Genomic DNA, 21,035 nt, shown 5'->3' on the forward strand with positions numbered 1-21,035 from the left:
TGCAACAAAAACCGAGAGAGGGAGGCACAAGAAAAAAATTCCCTGTATTTCCGCATAGTGGTAGCACATGCCAGGAAAGAAAAAGTTAGGAAATTGGTGCGCTTTTTAAATGTACAGACACCGCCCTATACATACAGCGTCAACCATTTTGGACTTGTTTGCGGCGCCATATATTTACGTTATTGACCCTGAAAAGGCTAGAGGCCAAACAGGAAGCAGGAAGAGCTGTAGACAACCACCTTGTTCGCAACATTTCATGACAGTTGGAAGATGAATTAAACCTTGGAGACTTCAAAATTTATATTGGCATTCTTTTGTAGCTTTGGTTTATGATGTTTCCATTTTGCCACCTAGACTCAAAAGATGTCCACTCGTACTTTTTAACTCTGTATTCCCGCAATTTAGATGGTAGTTATTTCAGAACATTACAGTGATCCATATTCGTGTACTTTCAGCTTATTGTGCATCTTCTGTCCTCCTCTTGCTGCCATGCCCCACTTTCAATAAATCCCTAGAAACCACCACAGCTTCACTTCATACTACAGAGGACAAGGATGGAAACAGAGATTCATGACATGAATTCAGCATGACTCACCAAATGGCCCCAAACTTGGGCGTTGCTATGCTACAACTAATTGTTGGTTTGTGCCTCCTTGCTCAGTGTGTCTCATCCAGTAACAGTTAAGTGCAGCACTCCCAGAGTGTACAGAAACTGCCATGGAGCGCCATATAGTGTGTCTTGCTACTCAATACATCGTATAAAAGTGGCCATTGCAAAAAAAAATATGTATATTATGGAGAATGTGGGCCCTTGGTCTCTTCAGCAGTTTGTCTCCACGACCTGTGCCCTACTTCCCCGGTCCGTCCTCCCTCGTTTGCATTTCAGGCACACTGCACAGACCAACACACGTCTGTTGAATGTGCTGTCTGATCTTGTGAAGACTTATGTGGACACAGAGCAGGAGATTCAAGATGCCTTGGGCCAACTGGGGCTGTCGCGCGTCGATTCACCGGCATCCAACACAGCCGCTGATGAGGACTACTCTAGCCTTGGTGGTTAGTGTGCATTTCCTCTCTCTTTAGTTTGTTTGTTTACTTGTTTGTTTATTTTTTCATATCCTAATGAAAAAGAGGTAGCTCATTTGGTAATACTGCAAGCATACAGGGATCCAAGCCTTTTAAAGTGCATTCTCATCGTTTATTAATCAGAGTGTGGGATCACATATAACCATTTTTACTTTAAGATCGTTTTTATTGTTGTTTGACTTTAAGTTTGCCAGGTTTCTTGGTTGGGGTGTGCTGATTTATCTTAAGAGTACATCTTGTAAGAATCATTTTCATTTTCCATGCTGAATCCATTACCCTGCTATTGCTGAGGGCAGCCGCTTGGTGGGACAAATGATAAGGAATTAATAGAATCAAATAAAAATAACCCTTATGAAGCATTCGGCCCTGATGTTCCTATGTTGATCTTTTGGTGCTCTTGCAGGCATGAGTTGCCAAACCCAAGGCTCAAAGGAAGACTTTGCCGATGGCTTCCTCTCGGAGCTGTGTGAGGATGGACCTGACCTGACACCACGCACCTGGGACATGTTTGCCTCAGCCATTGGAATGCAGGACACTTCGGAGATGGAGGGCGAAGATGTTGTCCTTGGTGAGTTATTACGAAGAACTGCTTGGGCAAATTTTCCGCAAAAAATTTCTCACTTTATTCATGACTGCCCTTTCTGAATCCCATTTTGTGAATCACATACACTTGACAGCTATAGAAGAATTATGATCCTCAGAAACATGAATGAATTGCTGCTCAATGATCTGTATATGTTGTGAGGAGGGGAGTGATGGCAGCAGTGAGATTACCAGAAAGCCATTTTCTTTGTAGCTAGCAGGAGTGCCTAGAGAAGGCACACTGCACATTCCGGGAATCCTAGTATGAACTAGGCTGGGTGTACCTCTGCAAGGAGAACCCTTCTTTAACTTTGAACTTTGTCTTAATAAACGGTTATTGAGTGTGTACCACATGAGGCCACATAACAGTGTACCTACCATATTTACTTGCATAACAAGCCCACTCATATAATGACGCCTCTCCCCACCTTTTACTCGCATAACGAACCCACTCATAAAATGACCCCTCTCCCCGCCCCTTCCCAACATTCGTCCTTGAGAAATTCGTTTCTTTTATTAGAGACAAAAGTGCGGACCGCATATTATCTGACTTGAAGTCACCACACTACACATAGTGATTGGCGCAGCTCAGTTTGAACCTGGTTGGCATTGATAAAAAGCAGGCACCTTTTCCTGACAGAAACAGTCAGCGCACTAGTCACATGGCATTTTCATGCCCGCCATGTAAATCCAAGGCTAGTCTTGTGACAGGTTGGTCGAATCTACTTGCTCGAAGTGGCATTTGTGTTCGTGGACGACCAGTCGGCATCTACCGTCTGGCAGAATCTGTCAAAACAAATTTTTCCCTGTAATAAACCCTCTCTTGCAATCGACGTCAGCATTTCTGAAAAAAAGTTGCTAACACAGTAAATACAGCACCTTTATTTCCTGCTGTCCTATTATGAACTCTTGACACTGCATAATAAAATCAGTGTTGTCTTTGATCTCCCAACTGCTCTGCAGGTGCAAGCCGTCGGCTACGCACAGCTGTAGACCGGGTGCTGCGGCTGCTGGCGGAGGTGTCGGAGCACCGCGGAGAAGACTTCCGAGGCCTTGTGCAGCGCAACCGGGACCTGTGCCAGGAGTTGCGCCAGGAAAGCCAGCTGCACAACCAGCTCGCACTGGACCTCCTGCATGCTCAGGGTGTGTGGTGGGGCCACTACCGCACCAGATTTTGCTGGTGTTAACAGCACAAAACGTAGACGGGGACATGAGACAAGAAGACAACTCCACGAGCGCTGTCTTTGAACAACGTTTTTTTTTTTGTTGTTGTTGTTGTTCAAAGACAGGGCTCGTAGTGTCGTCGTCTCGTCTCATGTCCCCGTCCACTTTCTGCGCTGTTAACACCAGGATGGAAAATCAACAAGCCCAAGCTACTGTTCTAACCAGATTTTGGATGCCCAGACCACATTGCACACAGCAATACATGCTACATGGTTAAGCAGCGCAAGCAGTAGATCTGTCTATGCAACATTAATCGATTATTGTTAAATATGAACTGGACAGTCATATTGCGTAGCTGTAATGACTAACTCACCCTTATGTTTAAAGAGCCACACATGTGCACACTAGGTGTATCATTCGCAAATTTAGTTACGGCTGCTGTGTGCTCTAACACAGATTGGGTTATGATTGATTATAACCTTTCTGGTAATAGCACGATACGAAATTAGATGAAAACCTTTTGCATTTATGTCCTTTTACAGCCTCTTTGTCAGTGCACATGATCACCACGGCAGAGTTGTGTGCATATCGGCGGCCATTTACTCATCCATTTCTCTTCCACACCTCGGAGTTCCGCACCTATACAATGATGCGTAAAAGGCCAATGTGCATGATGCTTTAACAGGTTCATCCTTGCTTGCCTGTCATTTCTGTCCATAGAGCGAGGTCGTGCCCTGGAGCTGGAGAAACAGCGCCTAGAGGACACGGTGTCCCAGCTGGAAGAGCAGCGAACAGAGCTGCAGCGGGAGGTTCGGAGCCTGCGAGCACGTGCCCAACGCCTTGAGGACGCTCGGGAATCACTCGGGGAGCAGCGCCAGCTTCTGGAGGAGCAGCGCCGCATGCTGCGCGAGGGCTTGCACGAACCTCAGATCAGTGAGTGCTCATCCGGATACTCTTTTGGGGAATCCTTAGCTGCACCTTGACGTGAACTTTTTTTTACTAATATGCAATGATGTTCTCGAGTGGCTGTCCAAGGTCCCTTTGTCTTTCTCAGTGGCTTTTGTATGGTTCACGAAACTGTTGGCTTTTATCAGTGCCATCCCCACTTCATTATAGGGAGTGGTCTTGAAAAAGTGTGTGCGTGTGCACGTGTGAGCACGTAGGTCACAAGAAAGTAGCTGTGCTCACATTGAATCGCATCAGCTGACTTTTCATTGCTATAAGTTCTACCTCTCCCTTCTCCAGTCTTGCCGTCGCTCTTGCCAATGCATGGGATGGGGGAGTAAGGGTGTGTGTGTGGTGGGGGAGTCCTGAAACTTGCTTTAGGCAAGGAAAAAAAAAAGGATCAGCTGTTGCTACTCAGCACACAGTAGCCACTGTCTATCTTCTGGCTAGTGTTAAACCGCTTTTTTGCAGTAAATATTCTTTATTAAAATACGTTTTGTGAACATTCTTCGTAAAGCTTTTCTTGATTGTGTTAACTAAATTAACCTTGACTCATGTCTTGAGCTGTCGTTTTGAGGACCTCCCTTAAAGTGTGGTTCACTGCTAACATATAAAATGTTTCCTTAGAAGCTGAGAATTCCTTTATCCTGTTTCTTTCTTGTTTCTTTTTTCTGTTTCTTTTTGAACTCGTGCAACAACCAAGCCAAGTTTTACCTTCGCAAATGCATATTTTACATTCCTGCTGTAATAAGTACAGACAAGATATAGAAGAGATAAAATGTTTTTCTCAACTTCGTTGTGTTCTTTATGATGGAACGTTTCTTCAGATATTTGTTGCACACATACAATATAATATAAGTATGTATTTGTAGCCAAGTATGCATACTATGCTACAGTACTTCATTTGTGCATTCATGACCACACTGCTGCCAGTTACCTACTGCTTATTTAAATGTGCATAGAGTTTCCTACAATACTAATTACAAAAGTAAACTCTGGCGCTGGGATGGTTCAGCCACCATGGGAATGATTGTTGGTATATGAATACTTGGATTTGTCTAATCTTTATGCTTGTGGATTCAGACATTCTTGTGGATTTCTTTATTACGCTTTATCTGTCTTCATTGTCCTAAATTTCAAAGCAATCTATATATTTATGAATGTAGTAGGCAGTAAGGCTCTGCGAACATGCATAATCACTAGTAATATCAGCAGTTCCACTTGTCCATGCATCCATAGTATAATGGTTTCAAAATTGGGCCTCTACCAGAGATCATGTGTTTGAATCCTATCGTCAGAAAATTTTAGTAATGTTAATAAATTATTTGTAACACAGTAGTATTTTGTTGGAAATTATGAGTTTGCAAAGTCACAAAGCCTTTTGAAGCCAGAAGGACAAAGTTTAGGCAAATCCATCTAATACTAATCTTTATTTCAATGGTGGCTGAATCGTCCTGCTTACTGCTGCCGTAAAACAATTCCCTCTAGTAATTATTGTATGAAACTTAGGCCCAATACTCGGCTTTCTTTAGGGGCGAATTGTCCTGATGAAGGAGCCTGTGCCATGCTGATTCTCTTGAACCATGTGGGTACAATAAAATGCTGTCTGTGCGATTGGCCTGGCCGCAATTTTTCATGTGGCATCCCAAAGCACACTACTCAGTGGGGACGCCCTCGGGTTGAGGAGGAACGCCTCTTTCCAAGTGTGAAGGTCCTTTAATGGCCTAGCACCAGGCTGGGAGCGTGATTGTACTTATTTTGCCGGTGGGTACCCAGCGGCAGCTCTGTAGTCTGCCTTCCTTGGTCATGGCAGATGCTCTGCACTAAGGCCATCTGTGGTCTGTGAATACTGGCAGCCATTGCAAAATTTTAGCACTGCATATTATTGGTGTACTGTAATCGGCCTTCAGTTTTTCTTTTGTTTTCTGAAACCTTGTTCTGCCCTTTTTTTTTTTTTCTCTCTCTCTATCTCTCTCGTTCTTTCTGCACCCCTCTTTAAGCACCATGCGCTACTTCTACATCTGAGCAAGCACCGACTGAAGCGCCTGAAGGTTGGTGCTGATTGGCTGCACTTCCTCTCTGTTTTGTTGTTTTTTGTCTTCGTTTTTTTTTTTCCTAACAAAATTTGAAGGTGCATGGTTTGTTTCGAGCTCACAAACATTGGTTTTTTGTTGTTTGATCTTGTTTGCTCAACAACTCTTTAAATTTGCAGCAAAATGTAGCATGGAATTGCTGCGTCTTACTAACCGTGCATGGTGTGGTGGCCTTGTCTTGTGAAAGATAGAAGCCTGTGACTGGCACTTGAGGAATGTTTGTCTCTGCATGGAATAGCGACATCCAGATTGCACATCTTGAAATACTTCCGCCAGGGGCAATCTTTGCTCCCTCGAGGGTGCACACCAGGACTTTGCATGCACAGATCAGCATGTTATGCATGGTTTTAAGTCATGACAGTGTTCTCTGTTGCTTATCTGTTACGTAGTTATATGCAGGACGTAGCAACACCAAAGCACTGCCTCTTTGTATGTGTTTCGGCCAACATCATTTTGATGCTGCAGCGGCTATTTGTTTTCTTTGCTGGACAGCGCAAATGGTCTTCTGCCCCCAACACTTCTGCGACACAAAAAACAAATTATTGGATGCACCGTTTCTTTGTCTGTTGTGAGAGACCTGATGTAAATTGAGAGGCCATTCCATAATATACTGTGAAATAGTGTTGCACCTTTCTGCATTTATTTTGCTGAAAAGCTAGCCCCTCTGCATTTGTACAGATGTTCGCATCATCTCAGTTAACTCAGAATTTAACATACCGCACTGTCATCTCTTTGTGTCTGTTCTGTGTCCTTGCATGTTTCTGTGTGTAATTGCATTATTGCGCTGATAATTCATGGTTTGTTTAGTATAGCATCCTTATCATATACCTGGTGGGAACAGGGCATAACTATGTATTAGATCTTAGTATGCACTAGCCAGCACCTGCAAATTTGTGTCAGTTAACAGGGCAACTGCTGACAAAGAAATGCAATGGAGTGTAATTTAAATCTTGCCTAAATATTGCTGTACCTTTCTTTTTTTAAAATGGTGAAGAAAAAAATGGCTCTTTCACAAGGCCACACAATAGAGAGCAGGTGATACCAAGCAGCATTTCGAAACTTCAATATAGAGCACAATGGCAGAGCCAATGTATCAACTCGTACAGCCTTTCCCGCATCTATTTATTTACTTTATGAGAATGTCTGAGTGACTGAACACATTAATTGCTGCACCCGCATCCATGGCAGCTATTCCAGGATCCAATACATATAACATTACAAGGCATGAGAAATCCTATTAACAAACACTTCGAAGCTGTGATGAAGCATAAAGACAATATGTCACATCACAGCATCAGCAGATATTGGTCAAGAAAACGAAAGTGAACCAACAAGACAGGCAGATGCACAGGAATGAGCATTTGCAGGATTATGCACGTGTATACAGATCAACTTGATGACATATTAATTATTGAGCAAAATAATTCTAGGAATCAGCATAAGTTTGTTTTAGAAGATTGTCAATGGAAAATTGTTCCTTAAATAAATCAGTGAGTATACTATTTCAAATTGAAGCTGCAGTTCTGAAATCTTCCGTCCATATAGTACATGATAGCATGTTAGTAAATTAAGCTGATTATTAGTTGGAACCCTTGCTTCGTGTTTTGTAGTTATAAATAATACAAGGGACAGTGAGTTGTTACGTTGAATTATTGCATTTGTGGTACTAGCAGCTTTTAATTTGTGTGACAAGCCTACAGGCAATAAGGGAAGGGACTTGTACGTATATTTGCATTAAGTTATTGTTTATTTTTTGTTGTTGTTGCAGTTATATGAAGAGTGCACATTTTTGCAAATGCGTATTACCGGCTCACTGTTTTACATGTACCTCTCCGAAGTCTCCGCACAATAGTGTAAATAACTATCCGCACGTGTCACAAACATTATAAAGGCTACAGAGAAATAGGTGACATCTCTAGCGATGCGAAATTTCAAGAAGTTTCGAGTGAGAGAAAAAATAAATGTTGTTTTTTCCCTGTTTTTCTTATAGAAAATTTTGGAAGTCTTGAGAACAATTGAAATTCCAGTAAAGATAGCTTATTATTACAGCAATAAAATATATTTATCCTTAAATACGTGCAGTAATTGGATATAGATGCAAAAATAGTGGAATGAGCACTTTCTTCTCTTCTACAAGAGATTGCTAATCTTATAACTGAGAAAAAGGTTAGTGTCCGAGTTACTCGCTGGACCCACTCACATTCGAATCAACCACGGCTGCTTCCCCATTCAAATTTGATAGTACTATGTAGATGAGTTTTTGAACACATTTACTTGTGAGCCTATTGCAAAGCTTGTTATGAACATTTACAAACAAACATCATTTTCATTCACAACTGTCAGATGGCAAAATTATCTGCAGCAGCCTAGAAGCTATAGGTGTCAGTGGTTTGATTAGTGCAAAGGGCTTGTCACCAGGTTTGTGATTCCATGTGTTTCGCAGAGTCCCAAATGCCAGTTCTGGACCAAAACTCAGAGAGCATCCTGTATTCCTCTATGTTTGAATGCTGTGCTGCCATTTTCTTGCCCTCATCGTCACTTTTAGAATCATATGCTGCACAGTTTCTCTGTGCTAAAATTTTTCTGTTATTTTTCGTGGCCCTTGCATCTCCAGACAGCTCTCGAGTAAGCTCTCGAGTAAGCAAGCCTTACTGGACACGATACTTTATCGAAAAAATTTAAAAAAGAATTGCTTTTATGGTGCACTCTCCTTAAAATTGGATAACAGCAGCATATAGGCCATTACATTATCAGATCTAGGCCTGATATATACCATTGGAGCTTGATTAAGCAAAGTTCTATGAACAAACTCTCCAATTTAATGAAACTTTTTCATTCCCACAGACGACCCTTATAGAATAACATACAGTGCATCATTCTTTTTCTGCTTATCAAAGTAATATTTGGTTGTCTTTTGTATGAAGCACATTATACTCAAACCCTTTTAAAGGATCACGCACTGTGCTAGTGAGGTCTGTCATGTCCCACGTCTGGTTTTCTCTGTCTTTTGCTCTTTACAAGTGTGCATCTTTTAGCCAACTGGCGTCTCACCTCGACTGAGTACATGTGGCTTCCATGTGTGCTCAAATAGTCAAGACTGCATGGCACAGTACATGTAGGCTGTGTTTCAAGAACCGCTTCAGGTCCCGTTTGAAATTAGTATTGCAGCCCAGAAGTGACTGTGCTATTGAGTGCCGTTGAGTGCTGTCTTTGTCTTGTCTGTAGCTTTTGCAATGGGCAGATGTATCTTGCTTATTAGCCTGTGGCATGAGGACAGCACTGAGAACAGTGACAAGGAGAAAGAGGAAGAGCACACGGTATCTTCCTCTTGTTCTTGTCTGAATCTTCTGTGCTTTCTTTTTTCTTTATGACTTGCCAACTCTGCTCAAGCCTGTACTTTTGCCCGCTGTTGCAAAGCTGGATGTTGGGCCAGTTAATTCAAGTTTGTCCTAGGAAAGCCGTTTTGTAGACAACAGAGACAGAAGGAGAGAAACACTGCATGCCTCATCTATGTGTTTCTTTCTTTTTGTCCCTAAGTCAACTATTTTTGCAATGCATGCTTGTTGGTATTTCCATCTTGGAATACTAGTGTGGTGTAAACAAAATGAGGAAATGAGGAGAGCAGAGTAGGGGCCATAGGAACAGTGCCGGTGTGTCTCTGTGCTCTTCTCATGCCCTCGTCTGGCATGTAGGGGTGTGCGAATGTTTGAAACTTTCAAATAATGAATATTGCCCTAATCAATTTTTAATATTTTAAATCGCCAAGTAACGGTAAACAATTACTGACTGTGCACAATCAACACAATATTGGAGTAAAATTGCAATCAGTTTCATCCAGCCTGTCATGGTAGACATAAAAGACGAGAAGGGAGCACACTATGCCTTTCAGCGAGCCAGATGTTTTCAGCCAAACTGCTGTTATTTACTTTCGTCAACAAGTCTTGAGTATGCAAATAAACTGCTCATTTGCGGCTAATGCTTCATTTCAACTTTTGATGAACAGCCTTTTTATAACGTGCAATGTAATGACAGAAACTTAATAACATTGTGAATATACTAGGATATGAAGATTGTTTTTTATCACTGATGAAAGCGGTTGTTCACTATGCGAAAAAAATATTTGAAAAGTATTCAATTCGATTTGCTTCTGGCACTGTTTTATTCGTATTCGACTCGGGTCTCAAAAATTACGGTTCACACACCCCTACTTGTTTGCGCTGCACTAGTATCTCTACATCAAACTTCAACACTGCTTTCCAGCAATTAGCCAAATGCACCTAACTGCTATGGCTTGGGGCCGATGTGTGGCCATTACCTATAGTGCTGCTTCTGCTCGTTTCTCACCTCTCCTGCTTGCTCTCCTCCGCTCTCGCATTTACGTGCATGTTGACGAGCAGGGCTGCTGGAAGAGCACGAGCGGCTGAGTGAAGAGAAGCGGCGCCTGCAGCGCAGCCAGGACCAGGAGCGGGATGCCCTGGCAGTGCGTCTTTCAGAGCTAGAGGCAGCACTCGAGGAGGCATCGGCACAACGCGAGGAGCTCTTGGAAAGCAGGCGCCTCGAGGTGGCAGACTTGCAGGCGCAGATCGATGCCATGGACAAGCAGCTGCTGTCGCACAAGAAGTTCATTGAGGCACGTGCAAGGCCTTTTCGCATCTTCTCCTTTACTTTGCAAGCATGCAAGTAAAGATGTCTCAGCTTGATTTTAGTTCATTTCAATTCGGTGACGTTAGCCTCCGAAGGCTCTTGTTCTACTGCCACTGTCTGGGCATTTTGTCGTACTGTGTTTCTGCTTTTTGCCCCATTGTGGGAATTTAGCAGAATACATTTTTATGTACCCTGATGCTTGCAAAGTTGCTTTTGTTATTTCAATTTACAAAGTGCAATCTGTTGAGATTTTATTCTTCTTTTATGTGGGCATGAACTTTACTCCGTTTTCTGCATTTCGCTGAATATCCAGTCAAAGTGCCAATGCAGTGCAGACTGACTTTGGCAGTCAATGCTCATCCTAATTTCACCAGCGTACAAACAAAAGCACAATGAAGCATGCTTCCTGCGACTTTTGCACGTTTTGCTCTGCTCTATGCACAAACGTTTATGACAAAGCTCTCCAGTGCTACCAAGGCAAGAGGGCACACTTGCAGCATCAGAAATTTTATTTATGTCATCAGGTACGTTTATGCTTAAGCATAAACTCAGTCTCAGCTATGATTATGTCACATGCTTTCTTAGCTAGACAACAAATTTCAAGAGAAAGAAATAACGCAAAAAGCTCTGCTTTTTTCTTTCTTTCTTTCTTTCTTTCTTTCTTTCTTTCTTTCTTTTTTCTCCAAATGCGCATGTTACAGCATTAGTGAACCATTTAAACATCTATCGTGCTGCACTCCAACTGCGCCACCTATAAATGGCAAAAGTCTGACCTTTTCATGCCTCATGTGCAGGAGCAGACACACGAGAGGGAACAGGAGCGAGAGGACTTTGCCCAAGAACTGGCCAAGCTGCAAGAGGCACTGAAAGACAAGGAGAAAATTCAGCACTGCGAGCAACGCCTCTCGAAGGAGGTAGGCAATTACAATAACTTTGACTAACTTATCTCTATAGGTGTTGAGTGGCGCAGGGGCTCTGAAGAGCTTTGATCATTGCAATTCGTGCTGTGAAGCCCACTTTTCATAATCACAAAGCTTAGAAGTTACACAAAGCTTTCAAATCCACTCAGCTGCCACAGCCAAACGAACAGCGGTGCATCATGCCGCCCCTGGCATCTGTGCTGTTTCCACCCCGCCGTCAGGGCCTGATGGCATCATTGCTTGTGCCAACCGATTACATAGTGCATTCCTCTCCTCCCATCGGCCTCCTCTCAGCACTGCTCCTTGCCTCTTCCTCGCTGCCCACACCTTCTCTTCACTCTGCAGCCACCAAGCACAGCGTTTAAAACATGTTGGACGTTTCAAGTAAAGCTTTGTTTTAATGTAACCTATGCAGTATCCCAATCCCAACCACTGACCGCGGCACCAAACCAATCCAACTCACTATCCATCACTAGAAAGCTTTGAACGACGGGAAGCTGAGCTAGTTGGTAAGGATTCATTCATGCACTAGGTAAAGCAAAGAAAGCTTTGCTTTGCCTAGTGTCTGTTACCTATCAGTGAGAGTACATGCATGAGTGACCCACCGTGGTAGCTCAGGGGCTGCAGTCATTCTGTGTGTGTCTCTTTGCCAGATTGAGTCCCTGGAGCAGCAACTACGGATGCGAGTAGAGGATCACGGGCTGGTGCTGCGAAAGCGTGACCAGCTGGAGGCCGAAGTTCGCTCTCGAGACGACAAGATACATGACCTCCGTGACATCATCCGTGACCTTGAGGCTGACCTGTCCAACAAGTCGCACTCAGTCCACGAACTTACACTGGTATGTGTAGGCACAGTGTGACTTGTCCACAAAAGTGTGGGTGAGGGCTGTGATAATTTGGAACATTCATGCAAGTGCTTGTTAAATTGTAATGCAGAAGCGGCATGTTGGTATGGTGTATTCGTAGGCAGCAAATGGAATCGCAATTTTGGCCACCAAACTGGTGTTCCCTGTTGCAGCTCCTCATTGCATTTGTATACCGTATCTTCTAAATAGGGCACTATAATGGGGTATTATAGAAGTGACAGGAACAATGGCAGCATGGAGGTAGACTGTTTAATTCAGGTAAAATATTTGAAAAAAATGAAAGTCCTGAAAAGACTAGTTTGCATATAGTTAAACCGTAGCACACGGCTCTCGGCTGGCAAGTTGAGCGTGTACTGTTGTTTGTTTTGGCTTTTTTTGGCTGCCCTTGATGCTTGTGAAACAATGGCTCACGAAATGGCTCAACAAATCATGTCTCAATATTGTCATCAGTTAGAGGTCTTTTACTTGAAAGCTGCCAAATGTGACATAAAAATAACAGCCCACAGAAAGGCCATATATATACCCAGGCCACACAGGACACTTTCGATCGTGGTCAAGCCCCATCAGGATAAAATTTTCTCGACCACATCTTGTGTAAGGAAGCCAGTTGGAATCAAGAAATTCTATCCTGTTCTGGCTTGATTATGATTGAAAGTGCCCCGTGTGACTGGTGTATACATAGAGATGAAGGTTAATTCTGCCTTTCTTCATCTATTCTACTATGCCACATGCGTATTGTCTAAAGCCAGTTTGAAAAAGGAAACATGGCATGCCCTTAAGTAACACTTGATGTTACTACTTCTAAGTGGAAGTTGTTTCTTTACCTAAGTTCGAGCTATGTATAAGGTTACCATAGCAACAAGTCACAAACTACAATGTCTGCTCTTGCTCATCAATCGCCTCTTCACATCTATGTGGATGAACTTGCGCTAAAGGGTGCAGTTACCATGCACCTTGGTGAGGCCTCTGTGCTTGTTACAGCATGGTATTATGGCTACATTTAGCATGCTCCCAGCAAATGATAGCTGTTGGCTCTGAGATTTCAGCGAACACCTTTGGTGTCTGTTGGCCTTTTTCTTTCTTTTCTTCCCCTAGATCAACATGCCCCACAAAAGAGGCTGCACACAGGATGACACAAACCATCACAAACACCAAGTACAACTTGCTCTCACAAGTATATCTGGGTCATTATCCCAGAGACACATATGATACGCAATACGCTTCAGGCAACGGGCTTCATAAACAAGTGCAAACACTAAGTATAAATTGCTATCACAAGTAGAAATTGTTGCAGAAACCGAGTGGAAGGACAGCTACTGCTCTTTAAGGGACACTAATGACAAAAATAATTTCTTCTGTATCAGTAAATTACCCACATAAAAACACTCTTACCACGATAAAAAGATTGGTAAGTCAGGAAAAGTGCAAAAGACGGGTGGCGGCACTCCCTTTGGAGTTCCCGCACCAGCTCGCTGTGATGTCAAGGATTCTGACAGCATCTTCTAGGGTTTAGTTAATTCTTCTACGGTAAAGATAAACTGCATTGTACTTCTCTACAGCAGCCAAAGATCGAACGTGGTGAGTTTGGAGAACTCTTGCTGGGCTAACATGGCCTAAATATAAAAATATACTTGGAAATCCATGAGGTCTCAGTGACGTACCGGGATTGGGAATTTGGTGCGAAATTCAAAAGCTTAGGCTTTGACCTTCGTTTTCTCTTCCAATAATCAACCTGTTATTTCAAAAACAGCGACAACACAGTTTCCAAAGAATGCTTTATCCGTCTTAATTTATTATTTTGCTTTAGTGTCCCTTTAAAGGGCTCCTTGCCAGACTCCATCAGAAATTTCGGTTACGCACTGGAAATTGTAAAGTGCCATTGAGGAGGTGTTTTACTGCAAGAATTTTCCAAATTGCTTCATAAATTAGAGGACATAGGTTAAATTGAAATGTGTTGCTATGCTGCCAGGAGGCAAGCTTCACTCCCAACATGGATGCTCTCTCTCCCTTTGCCTCAACTTCTGCAAGTACCATTACATCCCTGCTTTCCACCATACTGGGCCCAAAGGATGCTGTCACGTTTAGGTCACAAGCCCTGCCTCATTTTTCCTTTCTCTCTTTCTCTTCCCTTTTCTTGCTTCTCTGCACACTTCCAGCGGCAGCTTTCCCCATTCTACATTGGATGGTTGACCGGTCGTGTGTCATAATCAATGACATTCTAAGCAGTGCGTCTGACATAGAGGCATTTAGGCATGTGATCTTCATTCTCCTGCAGGACACAGGGCTCAGCCAATAATAAGGGAGCATGGGCTTCCATTTTCAGCTGTTTTCACACTGTGCAGTAATTTGTACTTCGCAGACATGATCGTTAGCATGTGATCTACGCACTGTGGTTGCATGTTTGCAGTGTAGGCCTTGGTTGTCGTGGCTGCAAAATCGGCCGTCACACAGAGGGTCGCGCTCTAGCCTGTGTCGCCAGTGCGTTTCAATAGCAGCTGGCGCACGCTACTTGAGCGTCGCATGAAGGCTAAGCGGGCCCATGCCATCGTCCGAACTCTCTTGATGAGAGTTACTTCTTCATGATGAGTTGCGAGGACAAGAGGTTGGCGAAAGGTAACAGGGTGTTTATTTACATAGGAAAAGCAAATTTAGTTACAGGTAAAGACATACTCGTATTGGCAGAAGCAGAGCATAGCACATATTAACTCGTAGCACGCAGGTACTTTGTTCTCGGAGCACTTCTGCATGCTGACCAAGCAGGCTAAATCACTTTAGGAGGGCACACACTTCGCCTTTAAGATTATTGGGAAAAGGGGCAGTGAATGCACTGTACTCATTGCTCCAGTGATGACCCAAAAAAGTGAACAACCTAATCTGCCAGAAGGAAAGCCGCTCTCCGAAATTGCCTAACCACTCTTTGTCTGGCTTGATGGGTTGTCATGACGTACAACGCTTGGTATTAGTAACTAGCAGCCTCTTGGATGATGACTTGGGCAGAATAGAAATGCGCCCTCTTGTAGGAATGCCACATTTGTCAGCATCTCTGCATCCACGGTGACTCGGTAAAGTGTCATTTGATGTCGACACCACAATGACCCCAGCATCAGCTTTTCAGCGAATACGGCCGACATAACAACAAGGCCCAAACCTGGCGAGGGGCTCTTTAACAATACCGTTAAGGTTCAGCTTCAATGGCCCTTTCCTTTTTTTTTTTTTAATCATATGTCATTTTTCTACCATGTCCTGTTTGGCATAAGTCAAGCACAGCACACTCGTAATGTGGCCCAGTTGCAGACTAGCTCAGTGCAGTGCAGTGTCTTTAACTGTTGGCATGGCTGCTTGCAGAGAGCATCCAATCTGGAGGAGGCCCTGTCGGAGGCCCGACAAAGAGAGCAGGAGGCCTTGCACGAGCTGGAGAAGGCACGGGGAGGCGCCCAGGGAAATCAGTCAGCTGATATGGTGAAGCGCGTGCGACAGCTTGAGGAACAGTTGGAGGCCCGTACCCAAGAGCTTGACAAGATGGTCCAGATGGGATCGCTGCTGCAGGAGTTCCGGGCGCAGGTGTGTGTGCTTGTGTGCGTGCATGTTTGTGTGTGTGCTGCATGCTCTTCATCTGTGGCATGGCACCATGAGGAAACTACATGTGACCGACAAGGCCAGAAAGGCAATGCGGCAGTGCTTTTCTATTACTTGCCGAGCCAACCATGTACAGTTACCAACCACAGTTAACTACAGTTAAGTACAGTTAACAACTATGTACAATGAGCTCTATATAACGAAGTCGGTAAAATCGGCAATTTCCTTCGTTTGTTTGTTGGATGGAAATTTGAACTTCTGTGCAAATAAGTAGAGTCACAGATCAATTTTTCTGACATAGAAAGTAGCTGCAGAATTTTCCTAGTTATCGGGCAATCGAAAAAAGTAAATTTGAATGAGAAAGCAACTAATTTTGATGAATATGGGAGTAGGTGATGAAGGATACTGTTTCATGTCATGTGGACGATATCTTCACATCGGCGGTATGAATTAAGCGAAGCCAGCCACGCTTTCGCGTGCACTTCTTCCCCACGCACTTCTTCCCCGCGCACTTCTTCCCCGCGGCTTATAGCGCTGCCCACACTGGGACGGTGCTATCATGAAAAGCGCCGTCAGCGGGGAGCGAATGCTTCGTCTGTCTCTCGCTCCAATGGGTCACCGAAACTTCACCGCTTCACCGCTCCTACTTCAGCCGCTGAAGAAGGAGCGGGAGCACCGCGAAGGAGCTAAAATAAAATCTTTCAATGCCTCTAGCTCCTCTTCTACTGAATGGATTGAAGTACTTATTACTGCAAAATATTGCTAAAATTGTGTCCTTTCATGCTAAACACTTTGCATAACATCGATAAAAAGTGTTGCAGGGCCCCTTTAACCCCCAACCACAAGGAACAAACTTCAGACGAATTTGTGGCACGCAATGCACTCAATGAATATCATTGTTGGCTCTCAACAAGATGCCCCTTGCTTTGGCATATTTCAAGCATCGCGCGACAGCTCTTGTCATGCCTCCGCACAATAAATGAGCACATATTTGCTGATTATACCATACAACATTGCACTGTTTCCAATGACTGGGGCACACAAGTTGTGCCAAGAAAAAGCACTCGCTTGTATAGTAGCCAGATGGGCAAGGCCAAGTGCCTCGCAGGTAGCAACACCGGAAGCTTAGTGAATGCCCTCTGAGCTCACTTACATGGTGGCGCATCCTGCCATCTTGCGACCACAGTTTCTGTTATTCGTGCTTGTCTCTTCTTGCTTTCATCTCTATTGTTAGCGCTTGAATCTGGCGTGGTCAGACTTGGTAGGTGAGCGAGCGTCAACCGGCATCGCGCTGTTCTTGACACCACCTGCAGATGCCGAGTGACGCCAGCCGGTGCCAATGTTGAAAATCCGTTGAAAATTTGTTCCTTGTGGTTGGGCCTTTAAAGGAAGCTACTTGCCCATTCTTTACATTGGTCTGCGTGCTCATCGCCTTCAAAGCGTGGTGTCCATCACTCCTTGTGCGTGTGGCCACAGGTGCGTTCCCTGGAGGAGAAGGTGGAGAGTCGCATCCGCCAGGTGCAGGATGCGCATGGCTCGCTGCGGCAGCTGGTTCAGGCACTGAGCCCAGTGGGGGGATCCCGCGATGGAGCCCTGTCAGGCACCAGTGAGGACTCTTCATCCCTGTCAGCTGGGGGCGTGCAGACCTTGTCGGTTGACGACATACGGGACGGCCTGTCACCCAGCGCCCTGCAGTGGGACGAGCTGCGCGGCCTGGAGGAGAAGGTGGATGCCCTGGTGGCAACAGTGGGCGACACTTTCCAGGAGAATGCCCAGCTACGCAGGGCCCTCAAGGCCACCAAAAAGGACAAAGAGGCAAGTGGTCACTTGGATGTCGGCAATACTGTCAGTGCGTCTCAGTATTGCTGAAATGGTGCAGTCATCGCCACGTCTATCCCCAGTCATTCTGTTTGCTCTTCCTTCCCACTCGTAGGATAAGGCATTCATGCAGCAGCACCTCGTTAAACCCTGAAGAGGAAGCTTTGGCTCAGGTCTAAACACTGAGAAACAGAAATGATTTTTCCCAGCAACCAGTGCACACAATTTGATGAGGTTTGTTGCAATTAAAATGCAAAATTTTAATCTAGCAACTGTAGGAAGTGAATTTAGAATCATGCCATATCTATATATATATTTTTTTTATTTATGAAGGCTGTTGGAAGTGTATCTTTAATTTATGTCATAATATTTTTAGAAAAATTGTCGAAAATTGCCAGACTTAAACAAGAACTTGGGTATCAACTTTGCACCCTATAATTCAGCAACAAAAAAAGATATCACAATTTCTGTAAGCTGTGCCTAATAATATGTCTAAAGGAGACAAAATCTGTCTATTATACACTGCTCGAAAATTTGCCACGAACTTGTGATTAGGACTTATGCAATATCTTCATGAACATTGTAACAATTTAATGTTAATGTGAGCTGTAAATCTACATATCAGATTTGTCCATTTGAGGTGCTCTAACAGAAGCAGTTTACAGACCTGTGATATCTATTTTTCATGCAGAGTTACACATCTGTAAACTTTGCGCTTCTATTCTTTCCTTATTTAGCCTAACTAATTTTGGCATTTCTTGTTAAATGTTTGAGGTTCTAAATCAAAATCTCTCAAATAAAAATATAATTCAAATTGGCCCAGTGGTTATTTCATAAAAGCATTTCTGCATTTTAGATCTATATTTGATAAAGAAACCCGCCGTGGTTGCTCAGTGGCTATGGTGTTGGGCTGCTGAGCACGAGGTCGCGGGATCGAATCCCGGCCACGGCGGCCGCATTTCGATGGGGGCGAAATGCGAAAACACCCGTGTGCTTAGATTTAGGTGCACGTTAAAGAACCCCAGGTGGTCAAAATTTCCGGAGTCCTCCACTACGGCGTGCCTCATAATCAGAAAGTGGTTTTGGCACGTAAAACCCCAAATATTATTATTATTATTGATAAAGAAATCAGTTAGCCCCATGCTAAAGCTTCCTCTGAAAAGCTCTTTCTCTTTTTGCATTTTTTTTCTAAAGATACTGCCATAGTCTCTCTCTCTCTCTCTCTCTCTCTCTCTCTCTCTCTCTCTCTCTCTCTCTCTCTCTCTCTCTCTCTCTCTCAAGTGATATACTTTAACAATTTGTGTTTAAAACACAAACGCATCTCCATATGGTGCAAAAAATCTAATTAATGCAAGTAATGATGCCTTCCATGTGTCTTCCAAATGTCTTCCACAAGAGGTGGGCTTCTCATAAGTCAAAAAGGGGAAAATACCTCATGGTAGGCTGAAGGTGATCAAGATCTCTTTAGCTGTTTAACTCGACATGGCCGAAGAGAATGTCCAAAATTATCCTAGTGCTGAATTAATAATTGGCCAAATGTCTATTGTGTTAGCATATCTGTGTTCAGCACGTAATCATTTTTTACTCTTTCTAGTGTAATTATGTGATTTTACATATTACTGCCTTTTTGTTTTCACAGAAATGTTCCAGGAAGCAATTCTTTCTTTTGCAATTTTTTTCTAATCATGCTTAGTTTGCACTCTGTGTAGGCGAATTTACTCGGAAATCTCTATGAAATTCCTGTAGTGTTCAGTTAGGTTCAGAACAAAATTTCCATTTCTTGCCAATTGTCTGTACCAGTAGTAAAGCAGTCAGTATATGGCTATGTATAGTTTTTGTTTCTTTTGCTGTTTTCTAGTTTTAATCATTGTAAAAGTGCTTACTATAAATTTAATTTTTTCTACTTGTCTATATACTTCTTGTTTGGTTTTACATGCTAACAGTACATTAGAGACTGCAAGATTTTGCAAATGTATTCATTTTATTGTCCTAGAGACATGAAACCAGGTTTCTGGATGCTTAGCAGCTGATGATAGCTGATTCCTTCTGCCAGCTTTTCTGAAAACAATCTAGTGCAGCAATTTATCTGACATGAGCCTCAAGCAGTGGTCACATTCCATTACAGAGCCCAGTGTAAAGAGTCCTTTCAGCTTTCTTCCGGTTGCTATGGTTATGTTCACAGCTGGCTCTCTTAGCAACGCCCCTAGCAACCGTTTGTTATTCTTTCTGCTTGCTGGTGTCCCGGATGGGCTTTGTGTGAGCGTTGCTCCTATTTATTTTTTCTTTTGTTTCATTTTGATGTTGTTTTAGTTTTATTACTTGGCTTGACTCTGGCTAGAGATCTTTTTTTAATGCAAATTATCTTTATTTTGCTGTGCACTCTTGTAAAATCGCAAATGGAATTTCCTTTATTTTTTTTTTCTTGTTCTACGCTTACTTTATTGCTGGGCATCATTACTGTAATAAAAAGGTAAATGCCATGTGCACGGTTAGGATAAGTCAAAAGTTGGTGGCTTCAGAAGAAGCAAAATCTGCACTGTACTTGCGAGGCTTGAAGTTTCACAGCAGCAACATTTCATGTCAACATTTGCGGAAATTAGAAGCGTTACCACTACCGTTTAGCATACTTGGTCATTGTTAGAATATCTGTAACTCATGCAAAGGTGAACTTTTTTGGTGTGTGTGCCTAAACTTATTTTTACTCAGCTTGAAACATAATACTGCTGTTCAAGGGTTTATCGTTCAGTAGTTATAATGTTATAAATATACTGAACATTTAACAGTCCACATTGTCATTAGTTATAAGGTTGTAAATATACTGAACATTTGATAGCCCTCATAATTATTGTGAGGAAAAATATTGTTGAATGACCCTTGGTGAAGGGCACAGTCAATTATGTGACCATTTACTTAGTGCTCCGATGGCATTTGCCATCTGGTTAAGGCTATCACATTGATGCAGCTCCTAAGGAGGCACTTCAAGCACAGACGTACCATGTAAGGGTCTGCCAGCCGTTGTGTGCAATTGGTTTGCACCCTGTCTTGTGAAGTATTCAATGATTTGGACCTATGTGTTAAAGGCATGTTTGTTTGGCCGAAGCAGAATTTCCCCTAATGTGTTTGACACATCATTTCTATGTGAGCTGCTGAGTGGAGTTCTAAAAAAAGAAAAATCTTGGGTTTTACGTGCCAAAACCATGAGCTGATTATCAGGCACGCTCTAGTGGAGGACACTGGATTAATTTTGATCATCTGGGATTCTTTAAGATGCACCTATATATAAGTACATGAGCGTAGCTTGCATTTTTGGTTGTGTTGCTTGCATGCCGCTGTGCAGCAAT

The 21,035-nt window shown here is 43.2% G+C and overlaps 1 protein-coding gene across 10 annotated transcripts in view; it reads left to right on the forward strand.

Annotated features, from left to right (window-relative positions):
• Positions 1 to 21,035, forward strand: part of LOC142572662 (uncharacterized) — a 300,880-nt gene that overhangs the window by 254,298 nt on the left and 25,547 nt on the right. For 9 of the 10 annotated variants that reach the window (XM_075681936.1, XM_075681938.1, XM_075681945.1 and 6 more), the window contains 10 exons: positions 887 to 1,056; positions 1,490 to 1,654; positions 2,632 to 2,811; positions 3,553 to 3,765; positions 5,778 to 5,828; positions 10,268 to 10,500; positions 11,309 to 11,428; positions 12,088 to 12,273; positions 15,646 to 15,861; positions 17,353 to 17,691. In XM_075681936.1, coding sequence (XP_075538051.1) covers positions 887 to 1,056; positions 1,490 to 1,654; positions 2,632 to 2,811; positions 3,553 to 3,765; positions 5,778 to 5,828; positions 10,268 to 10,500; positions 11,309 to 11,428; positions 12,088 to 12,273; positions 15,646 to 15,861; positions 17,353 to 17,691 — 1,873 coding nt within the window. The remainder of the gene's footprint in view (positions 1 to 886; positions 1,057 to 1,489; positions 1,655 to 2,631; positions 2,812 to 3,552; positions 3,766 to 5,777; positions 5,829 to 10,267; positions 10,501 to 11,308; positions 11,429 to 12,087; positions 12,274 to 15,645; positions 15,862 to 17,352; positions 17,692 to 21,035) is intronic. The other variant, XM_075681939.1, reaches the window with a different exon arrangement.

This window comes from Dermacentor variabilis, chromosome 2, assembly GCF_050947875.1.
Source record: "Dermacentor variabilis isolate Ectoservices chromosome 2, ASM5094787v1, whole genome shotgun sequence".
Taxonomy (NCBI): domain Eukaryota; kingdom Metazoa; phylum Arthropoda; class Arachnida; order Ixodida; family Ixodidae; genus Dermacentor; species Dermacentor variabilis.